This window comes from Triplophysa dalaica, chromosome 8 (assembly GCF_015846415.1).
Source record: "Triplophysa dalaica isolate WHDGS20190420 chromosome 8, ASM1584641v1, whole genome shotgun sequence".
Classification (NCBI taxonomy): domain Eukaryota; kingdom Metazoa; phylum Chordata; class Actinopteri; order Cypriniformes; family Nemacheilidae; genus Triplophysa; species Triplophysa dalaica.
This window is the reverse complement of record NC_079549.1, coordinates 9,370,438-9,386,465: the sequence shown is the minus strand read 5'-3', so window position 1 is coordinate 9,386,465 and position 16,028 is coordinate 9,370,438. Positions and strand designations below refer to the sequence as shown.

At 39.2% G+C, this 16,028-nt stretch overlaps 1 protein-coding gene across 1 annotated transcript; it reads left to right on the top strand.

Moving 5' to 3' along the window:
- Nucleotides 1-1,103: 1,103 nt before the first annotated feature.
- Nucleotides 1,104-15,407, top strand: wnt10a (wingless-type MMTV integration site family, member 10a). Its single transcript, XM_056754868.1, has 4 exons — nucleotides 1,104-1,545; nucleotides 2,212-2,474; nucleotides 4,496-4,869; nucleotides 13,309-15,407. Exons 1-4 carry the CDS (start codon nucleotides 1,358-1,360, stop codon nucleotides 13,780-13,782), a joined length of 1,299 nt encoding a protein of 432 aa, XP_056610846.1. The 5' UTR covers nucleotides 1,104-1,357; the 3' UTR covers nucleotides 13,783-15,407.
- Nucleotides 15,408-16,028: the final 621 nt, after the last annotated feature.

The window sequence follows — 16,028 nt, the reverse complement described above, 5'->3', positions numbered from 1 at the left end:
GTTCCCCAGTTAACACTTGGACTCAATTAAAATCAGCATGTGTTCTTCTTCACCACAGATTTATTGGCAAGGATCCACTCCAGATGGGAGCAGGACTTTGTTTTTCTGAAGGTTGCAACATCTTACTGGTAACCATTTGAGTGGAAATACGTCCACAGTAATGTTTTTAACTTGTCATGGACTAGCAGTAAAAAACTGAACAGAGTCGGGTGCCTAATTGAAGACAGAGATGATTATCATTTCATTTCAGATGATGATCAATTCGAGCCAAAGGAGACTGTTCGCCCTCACTTAAGGCTGAAGTTTTAAACCATACCGACTCCCTCCTGTGACTTCACTGTGACTAAAACCTCTCTGCCGCAGTGAAGTAACGTTCTGTGGTTTGCTTTATTGATACCACTATACACACACTCTTCATTTAAGTCCTACAATGAAGAATTACAAAGGAGCATATGGAATTTAAACAGTGCAAAATAAAGGCTTCAGCTTTAATGGGCTTTTGGTCCTTTTTCCAGCATGTAAGATGTGGTTGCATTTTGCATTTGTCACGGGTTTGCTGTAAAAGCAATTGCCTTTCCAGGTAACATAAACACCAAAGAGGTATGTCAAGTATAGAATATAAAAAATAAACAAACATTCAAATGAATAAAAATCACATCAGCTAATATATTTTAAACCATTGAGGCCCTTTTCTCCATAAATGTATACAAATATTTTGAAAGTGGTTAAAGTAAATTCTTTAATGGTGCATTCTGATCAAATTTTTAAGCATTATTCATATTTCCATCCAAATAATCATACAATTTCAACCTTTCAGCATTTTGTCATCAAACTATCTTTAGTTGAATAAAGACAATATTTTACTCGTTAACTACATGAATGCACATCTAAATCTCAAACACAGTATGAGATGACCACCACCCTAATGTATATATCTATCCCTGATGTAGGCTACTACAACAATCCCACGCATCTCAACGAGGCGAATTGTCCCAACTTTCCTCTTTATCGTTTCAATCTCGATGTCTCTAATGAAGCACTTGTCCTTTACGGCAGCCCGCGGTGTGCGTGTGTGTCTGTGTGTGTGCTGACGTAGAGGTGGGCTGGCAGAGAGTTAAGTGGAGTAGACTGAATGCCATCAAGATAAGACAAACATCACAAGTGCTAAAGACAGTAGATGGCTCAGACTGCCTACCCATGTGTACCGTGTGTGTCTTCTGACAGATGAGATCTCAGCGGATCCTGACAGCGTCCGTGCAGACGTTCATTCATTACACTCAAAACCGAAGGCACTATCAGAAAAGTTGTAAAGCGATCTGAGAATCGTCGCACCTGACTGAAAGGGTCCGTTTCATGAATGAGGTATCACGAAAGAGCATCATTGTATTTAACATCAGATTTGGAGGATCTCAAGCGGATCGCGGCTGATCTTGTCGTTGACTTGCAGAAGTGTTGCAGTGATAGAGTTGTACAGAGTTACAGCATGGATTACTTTTTATTTCGACTCTTCTGTTCTGTGGCTTTGGCGTCGCTTATTGTTCAAAGGTAAGAATTCGCGTTTTAGAGAGTAACTTTTCAAAATGTCGCATGAAGAGTTGCATGTAAAGTAAGTGTCTGTGTCTTAGCGCGTTTGCCAATAAACCCAAATGTATGTGAAAGTGAAGATTAAACGTTCTTAGAAAACGTTTCATACGTTTTAAAATGCTTTACAATGTTAATTTAAAGTGTCGGAAAAACGGGTTACTTGATTAAATTCTAAGATTTATTTTATTAAAACATCTTTTTTTTAAAATCTAATAATGCCTATAACTCGCAGTATTCTACTTTTGAATTGTTCTATATCTAGGATAGTTTGTACATTCAAGTTTGTAGTTTTGTTTGTAGTTTACTAGTTTCACAGTATTTTTAAAAATACAAGGAGCTTTGCATCTGGAATTCAACAACTAATTTGTACTCATCTTAAACTGAATCTTTTAAACAAAAATGTTGATGCGGTGCTGTGTAAGTGTTATTTATTTCTAACACATTCGTGTCACAGAAATCTATTATATCTGATGTATAAATACTATTTGTAGATTTATATATTTTGTCCATTTAAGTCCATATAAATGTTAAAGCACATTTACAATCCAACACACATAAAACAGTTTTATTAAGCCACAGACATACATATGTGGGGGATACTTGATAAGGTTAAATTTTCTCTTCTAGGGCAGATTCAAATGAAATCCTTGGACTAAAGATCCCCTTTGACCCTATTTTGAATGCCAACACGGTGTGTCTGACTTTGCCCGGTCTCACCAAGAAACAGCTGGACGTGTGTATGAGACATCCAGATGTGACAGCCTCTGCAATACAGGGCATCCAGATTGCCATCCATGAGTGCCAGCATCAGTTCAGAGGACATCGCTGGAATTGCTCTAGCCTGGAGACCAGAAACAAGATCCCCTATGAAAGTGCTGTCTTTAGCAGGGGTAAGTGACAAAATAAATCTCATCCACTGTATGCAGATGAACATGTGATGGACTGTTTGGAGAGTTTTGGGCAATGTTTTGACTCCAGACTATTCATGTGGCCTAGACAGAAGTAGAAAATTGGATTTTAAAAGTTGTTAATGTACTAAGGTAATTGCAGAGATTTGGTAAATTGGTTTGGGTTTTAGCATAAAGGGCAAAAACTGGCCCACATTGGAAAATGCTTGAGGTATGAACGGTGCAAACACACATATTGTACATGTTTAACAGGAAAGCTTTATCAGTCGCAGGCATATCATTTAAAAAGTGAACCTTAATATTCTGCAAGAGGGCTTCCCTGGCCAGCTAGTGCTTTTTACTCTGTGCCAGTTCAAGTGCTGTGAATTTGCTTTCAGCATTTTCCCAACCCTTAGTGGCAAAAGCATAAACCTGTTTAGTTAGTTTCTGTAACCCAAAGTGACAGTTTCCTTCAATCTTTAATTCATTTTCCCACTTCCTGCACCATCAGCGCAGCCGGGCGTGACTCCCACTTTAAATTATTTGTTAGATTGATTTGTTCCAGGTTTTTCATTGGCTCGGAAGGAAATCCGAAACAGCATTTCCATGTCCGTGTCTTCTGCCTAAGTGCCGTTTGCCCCCCATAGAATCATGAGAGGATAGCACGAAAAAGCAATACAGACTAACGGCGTGTGTGTGTTTCTCCGTGTAGGGTCTTCTTGAGTGTGTGTCACTGCGGGTGGCTGGGTTTATAAGTGTGACTTTCTGTCTGTTTTAAAATGATCGATTCAGCTATCTTAGAGCGTTTTTTTAAAAGCAGGGAACTTTAGACACTGACTGGTCTGCACTGGATTTAAGTTTTAAAGGATCATTAGTCATTTCTAATAACTGAAGATGGACAAAACAGGACACGGGGGTAAGGTGAGTCAGAGCTACATTCACAGGCCGAACAAGACAAGCCCCAATCTGTATTAAACACTCTTTTTAAGTAGACATGGGGTCATGGCCAGTTTAAAAACTTGTTCAAACTTGAAACTTTCTGTTTCACTAGAAGTATCAGTTACAATTATCTAAAGACCTTCGATGGTCACAAGTATGCAGTTAATGGTACAAGCTTTTTCAATAAGATAAAATCTGCAGTGTTTTCAACATTACCGGCCTGATAATCTTGCATTGAAAAGGCAAAAATAGTCTTTACTGTTAAGTCTTTTTTTATGCTGAAATACTGCCCTTTGATTTTAGCAGGCACAAGCAGCTATAAACTGTTTAGCCCTTAGTGGGCTCTTTCATGTTTCCAAGCGTGGCCTTCTTTAATTCCCATCTGTCCCTGAAAGTGATTCAGGGGAGTCTGCTTTTATGAGACCTCAGTTTATTATTGTTTGAGGCCATTAGCTCTCAACAAGGCTACAGCATATGCTGGCACTACCGGTGATGAACCTTCTTCACCCTGGAAAGAAAAAAGGACTCATTAAATATTCTGATACGGCGACAACGCTCCTGCTACATGTGGCTCTCGTGTGTTAACCTATTTTCTGAGGAATTTCTTCAATCTTGTCGGAAAGCCAGACTTCTGCTCTATTAAAGAATGGTGGATGAGAGGTGAAATCCAGATGAGTGCAGCTAAGCAGCGGGCGATTTGCACAGATCAAACGGCTGCTAACAGTAGCAAGGTTAATTGTAGCCATGTTTTGAGCTCAGACTAGAGGCGAGCATGTCTGTGCTTAACCAAGTTAGCCAGAACCCGCCACACCTTCTCTATTGTTCCTGCATGTACATGCGATGAGTGGAAGCTTGCATGTTCAACAAATTTGATGTTGTTGCTTTAGTGTCTGTGAGGTCTCGTGGAAGAATACACTGGCTCTGCTATCAATGCCATACAAGCATCAGGGCACTTGCGGTTTCCCTGGTGCTGATAGCGATCTTCTGCCCAAAGCAAAGAAACATTAAATTTAGGGCAAATGGGCGGTGGATGGTCCAGGTTTAAGAAAGGCTTGTCTGAATAATCCCTATTGTCTCTTTGGCAGGTTTCAGAGAAAGCGCATTCGCCTACGCCATCGCGGCAGCCGGAGTCGTGCACGCCGTGTCCAACGCCTGCGCCATGGGCAAGCTGAAGGCCTGCGGCTGCGACGAGAAACGGAGAGGAGACGAAGAGGCTTTTAGGCTGAAACTCAACCGTCTGCAACTGGAGGCCATCAACCGGGGTAAAGGCATGGTCCACGGAGTAATGGAGCACTTTCCTGCCGATACTCTAGGTCCCCAGGACTCATGGGAATGGGGCGGTTGCAGTCCGAATGTGGAGTTTGGGGAACGCTTCTCCAAGGAGTTCCTAGACTCCCGCGAGACATACAGAGACATTCACTCCAGGATGAGACTTCATAACAACAGAGTTGGCAGGCAGGTGAGAGACAGCGTTATGCTTGCTGTGTTAAATGCTAACTGAGTGTGATGTGCTGTGGGTGGGTGACACTAAACCGGAATGAATCAGCAGAGTGTTGGATTACGTTTTCAGAGAGCGTAAAGGAGATCGACTTTCCCTATTAAGGTGTGTTAAACAACGGTGTTCAAAGATGAGCGCTTCTTTTCTACTGAGACACTATAACCGTGTCACATGTACTAAAGGGAGACAATAGCAGTTGAGATTATCCTTTTGATGTACCCAGAAGCTATAGATTTGCTCTGAGCGTTGTCTAAGGGACGCTCGAGTTGCAGCTGTACTCTTCATCCCCGATAGTGTTGCCAAGCTTAAAAATTGGGTTTGTATGTTGCCGGTGTTTGTGTGTTCGTTGTTTTGTAAAAAGAGAGGCCCTGGCATCTTCAGTTTGGTAAACATTTTGCCCGAGCTCCCGCCTGCGCGAGAACGTTCATGCCTGTGCCCCGTCTACGCTTAATTACGCGCTTTCATGAATCTTTCCCGTTCCCCCGAACCACCTACCAACAGCAAAACACTTAAATGAGCAATTACTCTAGTCGAGCAAAAGCAAACACATGATTCTCTGAAATTTGTTGTCTTTGGAGATGGGAATGTTTAAAAGGCATTCAAGCTTTATCGAAATATGCCTTCCCTGGTGTTTCCTTTGATCTGCGAGTCGCTGCTGGTGGCAATGTGTATGTTGTATGTTTGCCCTTGTTGGACTAATTAGAAACTAATTGATGATCAGTGGCACTGTTGAAAAATGCAAAATGTTGTAAAATGCACTGGAGATTGATAGGACATTCACTTAAGAAGCATTAAATGCAATGAGGACCTATGGAACGTAAAGGAATAGTCCACCCAATGGTGAAAATTCTGTCATAATTTGCTCAGCTTCATGTCTTTTTATACCTGTATGACTTTAAAAGAGCACAATAGAAGATATTTTAAAGAATGTTGATAACCAACCATTGCACTCAATTGACTTGACTTGTATGTACTCTTGTGTTTCACAAAAGAGTCATACACAAGTTTTTGATCATCATGACGGTGAATCAATGATGACAGATTCATTTTTGAGTAAACTATTCCATTAAGACATTGTATCAAAATGGATGCATGTACTGTAAAGCGGTTTTGAAAGAATTGTTATTTAAACAATTAATAAACGTATTACTGTTTTGACAGTATATTCAAAGAGTTTAAATGTGTAAGTATGGACTTATGATATAGTATCATGGAAATTATATATTAAATGAAAATGATAAATCAACACTATAGATTTCTTAGGGTAGCTACCCTTTGCTTTAATAAAAGCTCAGCACATTTTGGACATTCTCTCGCCGAACTCCTACCTGTAATTCCTTTCCAGGAGTCTTATGGATGCTTTTCCAAGATCTCATTTCTATGTTTTTTTAAAGCACTGTATATACTATACTGGCACTTTTTTTTCGTTAAGCCATTAGAAAGGTCTTTGGAATCACGGTAAACATAAATATAGCCCCATGTGCGTAAACTTTGCACTGTCAATATTTTTTTTTACACATAGAGTAATAAATGCTACAGTTCTCTATGGTCTCTATGTTATAACAATAGTATTAGTTGATTACTCCGCTAATGTTCTTTAAATGGCTCCTCCTGCTCTTAAATACTACCTCTATTCTAGCTGTTACAGTTTTAGTATGTACTACAGTATACAAACTTTTTTGATATCACTGCTCCTCAGTCGATGACAGTTGATCAGGTGTGTCTAGACGTGGGTGGTAAGATGTCCAGATGGATTAATCTGTTATCAGGACGGTACAGATCTGAAGTGTAAATAACTACGGTAATCTCATATGGACCATCACTGGCAGGTTCACACAAACAGAGTTCATTGTTTGCCACTTCCTCTTCTTCAATTTGTCTCTGTATTGTTCCATCAGTTTATTTCTGGTTCTCCTGATTATTCAGACAAAACACACTCGGTCAGCGCCCAAAAAAGTATTAGATAATAGCTGTAAGTACTTAATGCAGTTCTCATGGACTGCTTTGTTCTTGTGTAACTCTTTAGCACATTAAAATCCGGTTTGACACATTGTTCAAGGAGCTGTAAATGTGGTATATATCCTAATTCTTTCTTGTTGATTACTTCTGTCAAAGTATGTAATTTTTTTAATAATTATCAATATCATTTTAGATTTCATTGCCAAAAGCCGCACATTCGTGCACTTGAAAGTTGACACTTCAAAGGATTTGTGTTGTTATCAGTTTTTTAACAGATTAATTGCTGTTTATTTTGGATGATGTAGAAAGGACGCTGGAACTTCACGACTTCTGTCTGAGGAGTTCAGTAAGGAGGCGTGGTGTTTGATCCGGCTGCCAGCAAGAGTGAGATGGTAGAGAGAGGAGTTGTTGTTAATGAATATTTCTGCTGCCAGTAAGCCTATTTGGCACCCAAACCGGGTTGTCAGGAAAAAAAGGGAGAAGACACTTTGTTGCTACCGAAATATGTTACTGTTGGCATATCTTCTGCAGTTAGTGTCAGAAAATGACAAATTCTTAATCTTCCATTCAACTTGAATTTAATAATATGGCCTGATAAAAGGTATGTGACATAAGGTAAAACTATAATAAATTGGTGTTTTTTATATTCTGCTTTTACTGTACAATATCACTGTCAGTTTGGTCTCTTTCAATGTCAACGGAATAATGTTTATATGGACCAAAGACATAAGGGGAGGGTTTCAGAATGAGACCCAATACACCCTTCCCGGGAACGGCAGTCGCATGTCGAGGAATGTAGTGACTTTACTGGGATATACATGTCGCCTCATGCCCACCCTCTGGTTCTCACGACGTTCTGTCTTGTTAAAGCTCTAATTAGTGGCTGCTGGCTATTTGGAAACAGATGTTTAAAGCCAGCAAAAGATTTTAGACATCAAACAAAGCGGGAAGTCGAAAGACATTCGCCCTTCCTTCCCCAAATACAACTTCTAAACAGTCTGTCACTGGAGAGCAACACACGGGAAAAAAGGAAATTGCACGAAGAGAATCGTTTTAATTGTATTGGTTTAGTATTTGCCATCCACTGCTTCTGGGCACATCATGTGGACAGGCAGGACGTAAAAAACGGGAATGTTTTTATGCTTGCTGTAGCTGCCAATTACATGGTAACATCGAGTTGGGTTGTAAATTATTTTTTCATGTTTTCATTGGATCTTCCACTCACTGAAGACTGGCTGGGAAGCCAGGCAAGGTTTCTACTTTTAGAGGGACTGTGAGCAAGTGACAGGGCAAGCTAGAAACACAGTTTGTACGAACAATGTTTTAACAACGATAAATTTGAAACAATTCGGAAACACTTTACAATAAGGTGCTATTAGTTAACATTAGTAAATGCATTACCTAACAATGAATAATTTTAGTTAGTTCATGTCAGTACATTTATTCATGTTAATTCATGGTGCATTAACTAATGTTAACAGTGACAATGTTTGATTTTAATAATCTATTAGTAAATGCTGAAATTAACATGAGTTAATATTAATGAATGCTGCAGAAGTATCGTTCGTTGTTAGTTCATGTTAGCTAATGCATTAAAAAATTCTTAACAAATACCACCTTATTGTAAAGTGTTACGAACAATTCTACTTGATTCTACAGCCTGACATTAGATATTATTTCAATGTACTTATAAATCTTATATAAACATGCTTCAATAAAGAAGCAGATCACAGACTGGTCACACATCCATCAGAGACTTGTATGTTGGGACGTTGAGGTTTTGGGGAAACGCCTCCTCTGAAACATCAAGGAACAGCACAATACTCATTCAACAATCCATCAAGAGCCATTAGATGGGGGATCATGTTGTCAGACAGCCTGTCATCATGTTGTCCCAGACCTTATGTGGACCTTTCATGTTTTACCAGCTTACTCCATTCTTAGTCCGGCAACACAAGCACACGAAAGTGATTTGCAAATGATCATCTGACTCTGAGTACAAATTTTATATTTTACTTGATCATTTTCCTTGCTTTCTGGCTATTCAAAAAAAGCACAGAATTGTCTTCAAGGAACACCTTTATTATGAGGTTGCTTTTTTAGTTGTATGACATTTTCATTTGTGAGAAAATGACATGTCATTTCATCTTTTTCAGAATACAACTTTCCTGAACATAAACATATCGTTTTATAATAGCATAAACACTTCCAATAAATAAATAAGTGCAGTCATATAATTGTAAGTTAAAATGCTCCTTAAATTAAAACACATTTTTTTCTACTATACGATTGCAGTAATCCATTTCCCTAATAGAAATTGTACAGAAATAAGCATCAATTATACAACTGCACTCATTTATTAATTGGAAGTGTTTATGGTATTATAGTTGTGTTTATGTTCAGGAAAGTTGTATTCAGTAGAAAGACCAGGAAAATTGTGAATGCAAATCTCTTTCATGATGTCTTTAATGGAGTTCTAACAAACATTTGTTTCCATCCATTAAACTTGTCACTATAATTTCCTTGTTACGAGTTTACAGAATCTGGCCTTGAGTTGATTTTATAATTTTTCTTAACCTAAAGTGAAAAAAAAATAATTGCAACTTATTATAACTGGTTAACTGTGAAACGCCTTGGACTTTCTTAAATTGCACTCAAGTTTTTTTTTCAATGCTGGCCTTTTATATTTCTCTCAGTGTTGTTTTACATTGTTGATTCAGTATGAGCATTTCAACTGCCTGTGGTCCAAATGTGTTACCAATGTGTTTTTTGCTTGATCTCAGTCTGGTGCCAGTTTACAGGCAAGCCTGTCTCACTTCTCTTCAATTATGGCGGCCCAGATGTGCCTCTCGAACCACTCTCCACCAATAAGATCACAGGACGCCCTCCAAAACATCCTGAAAAGAAAATGTGCAAATTTATAGGCCCTAATATGTTTTGCTTGCGACCCATTTATAGTGGCTTCTGCTCTGTTACTGTAAGCCTAGGAGCGGCACGTTTCCATACACATTGTGAGCTGCACGTCTACCTCTGTGCATCTGTTGCTGCTAAAGATGTCAGACTTTGAAAGATTTGTTCTTTTCACAGTTGAAATGTGCCTTCGGGTTTGTTCTTTCCTGAAGCATCCCATGATTCCATGCTACGACAGTCTACATGTATGTGCTCCAGCCTGTATTTAATATTTCCATGCCTATAGAAATGTTCTTATAAAGCCTATTGTTTCTCATCCTGAGCGATGACAGGGTTCACTTTCAAAGATGTTAATCTGTACATAGCAGACACAGAAATGACCTCAGCTCCCTGCACATCAGTCCTAGCTCCTCAGGCTAGACAGCTTGCCAGGCCCAGATGCTCCGCTTCTCCACAGATTATCCTATTGTCACTCACACTAGTGTGGGGAAGCTTCCAAGTGTGCACTTCCTGTCTGATCCTCACACTTCCTCTGTCACTGCACACCCACACCACTCCTGCCCTCAGGTGCTATTGAATCCAGAGGAAGGAGAACAATCAGACCTTGCAATCTTTCATCTCATCGTGTAGCTTCCTCGGCACAGGCCATAATGGCAAGAGCAGGCAAGTCCACTCCCTGTCTGTTGGAGGTGAGAGATTTAAATACCCGTCAGGTCTCAGGCACTCAAAGAGCAAAGATTTGAATAGCCTTATTTGTCTGTTCCCGCATCGTATTGACCCTGGGGGGACTGATTTGGCTTCCTCTCGGAAACCTGCTGTCCTATAAAATGATTTGTGCAAATTATTCAAAGATCCAGACAGGAAAGGTGTAAATGCAACACAAAGACTTAAACCCAATGCCATTCGAAGCGATCAGATTGACATTCTAGTGTTTATGTTTTTTCAAAAACAGTAAAGATTTCATACTAAGCGATTTGGCATTACGGTCGTTTTGTTGTGATTGATCATTGATTAACTTTGGCCTCAGCGAGTGTGCGATATCTGTTTCATATCTCTCCTCTCGGAGTTCATTCAGATTGCAAAGTTCTCCACCATTTGCATGAGCACCTATGGTGTGCAGGAGCTTGAAATAGAAACCACCAGCAAACCGTAGCCTGAAGAATTGATGATCTTCAGGCACGGCAGACGTCTGGGTTTGACAACCCCTAAAAGTGTTCTCCGGCTTGAGGTGAGCGGCCACATTTGTCTGTTCTGTTTTTGCAGACTTTGGCCCTTAAGAGTTTCAAAGTTTTTATTCATTTAAGAGGATGAAGAAAAACTATTTTCTGAATCCTCTGACCTAACAGGCAGGAGGAGAAAGCAGAAGAAAAACATGAGTCAAGCCATGTCTGAGTGACACGAAATTGTGTGGTTTCTCCTTGTTTAGCGATGACTGCTCATACAGTAACCTAATCCGTGGAATTTGACAGAAACTCAAAACTTGACTTATCTCTAAAGATGTTCAAACTTTGTTTTGTCCCACGGTAAGCTCCGGGAAGCCTGAGACAGTGTGAAATGTGGGATTGCTGAAGCTTAATGTTTGGGCTTGTGTTGTTGATATGGGTGGGTGCTGGGGCATCTGTCAGTAGTGAGGGTGGCCCTCTTCCTTTTGGTAATTGGATCTAAAAGTTTATAGCCGCGGTTGACAGACAAGCACATTGTTGAGAGAATGGGAGGTCTAAGCTTGTGAGCGGTGCATCCTCATCTTCAACCAATGTCAAACATGACTCTACACAATCATTTCACAGATTTATATTATACAAAATGCTTGATAAATTTAAAGGTGCTGTAATTTTTTGGAGGATATATTGCTAGAAATGCAATACATTATGCTTAACTATGTTTTTATAACTTTAGAATGAGCTATTTCTATCTACATTCAGCACTTGGTCCCCAAACATGGAATTCACCATTTTGTTTCTACAGTAATCCTATGCGGACAAACTGCTCCACAGAGCGTGTTTCATAAATACGTTATCTCCTTAGGGAAAAGAAGCAGAAATTTGTCAACATCTTTGTGCAATTTACTTCCACTCTTTGTCAGGATATAAAACAAAAAATCTAACCCAGCAACAAACATTGTTTCAAAAATCTTCCAGTCCAAAGACTGTCTTGTTTCTCCGGGTAAAGAGAATTCTGAGAATTGATTCTAAACAAATTATATATGTTAGAAATGTACTGCTCAAACACATCACAAAGACACAGAAGTTGGTAGTTCTGAATTGTGGAGATAAACCGTTTTTCACCCATTCTCTGTTAAGGATTTTTTGGGCGGGGCTAAAACGAGCGATCGATGACGCGAGCATACATGGCGACTCCCCTATCACTAGAGGCACCCAGAATCAGGCGTCTGCTCAAGTTCCAGGGTTGTAAACTCGGACGCACACGCTTTCAGGCTCTCTCACTCTGCCAACTAAACAAATCTCACACCAAGTAACAAGAAAAAGGTAACGCATACGTGAATGAACAGATGAGAAAAATGCGAACGGTGAGGATAACTGTTTGTGATCAAGACGTGCTACTGTGAATTAACAAAGTTCAGAAGGAGCACAAGCAGATAACCCACCCGGCTGGTTCGTTTTCAGCAATCTCAGCATCTACCCCATCAGCTCAAGATAGAGTCACTACAAACAGACAAAGCTGTCCTACCTGCATTGTCTCTACAGGCTTGAAGCATCCCTCCACTACGCCGGCTCCTTACCACCAGCCCGTTTACTCCGGCAGGACAACGGGGAAGCGCTCTGGGTTTGGGCTAATACCAGGCCCGGAGCCCTCTCCCCGGAAAGGGGGAGAGTAGGCCCTACTCCGAGTTCGGAAGAAACTGACGGTCTCTGAGCCCTCTTCCCAGACATTACGTCAAATACGCATACCTTTTAACCTGCATTATTATCTGGATAGACAACCTTGTGAGTGATCTATTAATGAATATTGCACGCATTGAATCATGCGTGTTTGAATTCAAATTGTCCCATAAAAATCTTCACATGTAGCCTACTGAGGACTCCGGTTGGGTGACGCGAGTGGGCGTGACTTCAGTGCCAACAACGGAAACACCCCCAGCGTTTGAGAGGAGAGAGTCCTGCTTAATACAATTATTTTATTTACTTGGATGTTTTTTCTCCATGGCTGGGGTTAATAGCACACTTTTCTGTTGCGTGACAAACTCAGAACACATATTTTAACATCACTTTTCCACTATCTAACCAATTAAAAGTTATAAGAAGTGCAGCTTCAAACAGCTTATCAACACATTATTTATTCAAATGAAAAAGTACTGTGTTTTTTTCTTTCCTTAAAAAACTGTGAAAGAACAGCAACGATATATCATCAAATATTATGACATTATTCAAGATTATCATGTTTTTCATTACTCATTCACTAATAACATGCAACATTTTTTTTCAGTCCTCAGCCCAGATCAGCAGCTATGGTCCAGATGTACTGCGGTTTGCAGATATTAACCATTTCCTCATCTCTTTTGCTCCCTTACAGGTTGTGGTGGACCACATGAGGAGAAAATGCAAATGCCACGGAACGTCAGGAAGCTGTCAGCTCAAGACCTGCTGGCAGGTGACTCCAGAATTCAGAACGGTGGGCACGCTGCTGAAGGAACGCTTCAACATCGCCACACTAATAAAAGCCCACAACAGAAACACGGGTCAGGTGGAGCACGCCCACGGCCACCCCACTCACCGACGGAGGGCACACGTGCATGATCTAGTCTACTTTGAGAAGTCCCCTGACTTCTGCGAGAGGGACCCGGGGTCGGACTCTGCTGGAACGCAGGGTCGAATCTGTAACAAGACCAGCCAAGGCATGGACAACTGTGAGAGTCTGTGCTGTGGGCGGGGCCACAACATCTTACAGCAGACTCGTAGTGAACGGTGCAATTGCAAGTTCCACTGGTGCTGTTACGTGGTGTGCGAGGAGTGCAGGATAACGGAGTGGGTGAGCGTCTGCAAATGAAAATTCGCTTTTTTATATTAAATGTATCGACACATTAAAAACAGGGAGACTGATAAACCCTTCCCTCATGCAATGGACTGCCGTTTCCAAGATTAGAATGGAAAGCACAAATGTGGACCAAGCTGAATTCAGTGCTAACTTGTGCATGTGTTCACACACCACGTGGTTCCGGGCACACGATTTCAGACTGATTTTGGACTTGCACTGCATATGAAAAGTATTTTTAATTTAAGTTAATTAAGAATATGAATATATTGTGGAGTATTAACAACAGAGACGCAACATTTTTGCTTTATTTTGGTTTTCAAAGAAATCGATGGCTTGTAGTATTTGATGGCAACGAGCAGCTGCGTGGGATTCCGGTACTTAACGAAGAGAAATATGTTCATCCATGATGTTTCATATACAATATGTTTGCACAGAGCCATTTGTCAAAAGAGTTTCCCAGATAAACTCTTGTGTTTGAAAACGGTATCATATACCAGTTTAATTCAAAAGGTCTGTTTAATGAATGAAAGTGTAGACCGGATTTCAAAGGCTTCTTAACAGAGCACATTCAGATGAATGGATTTCACTCATGTGCAAGATCAATGTCTAGGGACCAGCTGAAAACCTAAGAACATCATGTTACATTAGTATGGACATTTATTGTGGTCAAAGACATGAAAAAAAAACATTATTAAACAGAAAAGAGGAATCATAAAAACTTCATGGAAGAAGATTTAAACCTCTATGTCTACTAGTGTGTATGATTTTTTTCTGCAAACTGTTGGCTGTGTCTCTGATCACTGTAACAGAAACATTTTCCATTTCTATTTAGACAAGCGCATTATCACATCCTGATTACCATGTTTATGTGGTAGCTGTAGGCCTACTGACAACAACAAACATCATAAAAAAATGAAATACATTTTCTTCCTTCATATTCAACTACAGTAGAAGAGACACAGCTGGCTGTTCAGATGTGACCATTCAAAAGTAAGGCATCAATTTTAAGCTTACTTAACTGAACATTGTAACATCAGTAGTACAGTAAGTAGGTATTTAAAAAAATATATGTAGATATTTAATAAAAAGAAAAAACTGTCCATGGCCAGTGTAATAAACTTGAGACATAAGTTCCAAGTTGTCTGTTTCTCTAAGGATACTTTTCACATTTTAAGACATAAAAGTAATTACAGTAAATTTAGTGAACACTTTTGCTTGTCTAAACCATCTTCTGAAGTGTCAGCATTTTAAAAGGGAACGTCAAACCAATTTATTCCTCCACCAATTGTTATGTTTGTCCCAATATGAAAGAAGGAGAAATTCCTTTTTTATTTGTTTTTATCTGCTAAGTTTGTTTGGTAATGTTATTGCTGTCTTCTTGTTTTATTTATTTATTTGTGTGATTTTCTAATGACATGAAATATATGAAATCATCAAAAATTCATATGTAAAACAATATTCAGTCAATGGAATTTTTAGCTGTCAGTTAATTGTTTTCCAGACTTCCTATTGTGGTGTGCTCAACATAGAAAAGTTTCATTTGATTGTTTGCACCTTTAGACCAATTATATCCTGGAGAAATGACTGACATGAAATACTGTGTGGGTGAATGCGTTAATAAGCATTTAGTTTTTACTTAAAATGGTATAAGTTATTTTATTTTGTGGATAACTTAATATTTGTAAAACAATAAAGAACTTGATTATTAACAGTTGAAGGGTAATCTTTATGTATCAGCATCACATTTTACATGATTACTTGTCCTCCGGCAGGGAGGAAAACCATTATCATCATGCATCACATCATTTCATGTGTCATTATAGATGGTTTCATCGGTTGCATGCTCCTGGCCTGAAGTTAACTTCCGGTGTGCATTTAGTTATAGTAAAGCCTAAAATTAATTTGTTTTATTTATATTCTTTAATTAATAGTAATATTTTATTGAATATAATTTGTATTAAATTAAATTAAATTTAAACGTCTCAAAGGTTATTGATTATTTGCGGTCAACCGGAATTTAAGTTTGGGTCACATAACATTTATGTTGATGCCCCTAAAATTTATATAAATTCTGAGCCCTCTCCAGTTTAGTATTGTTATAGTTATTTTTTACAAAATAAGCATTGTATCAAACAAAATAATGTAAGGATAAATGTGTTTTTATACATTATGTTTCATCCAAATGTGCATATTTGCAAACACAGCAAGCTGGAATTAGACACAAAAGGTTTAGGCAAAACAATACACACATAAGCAAA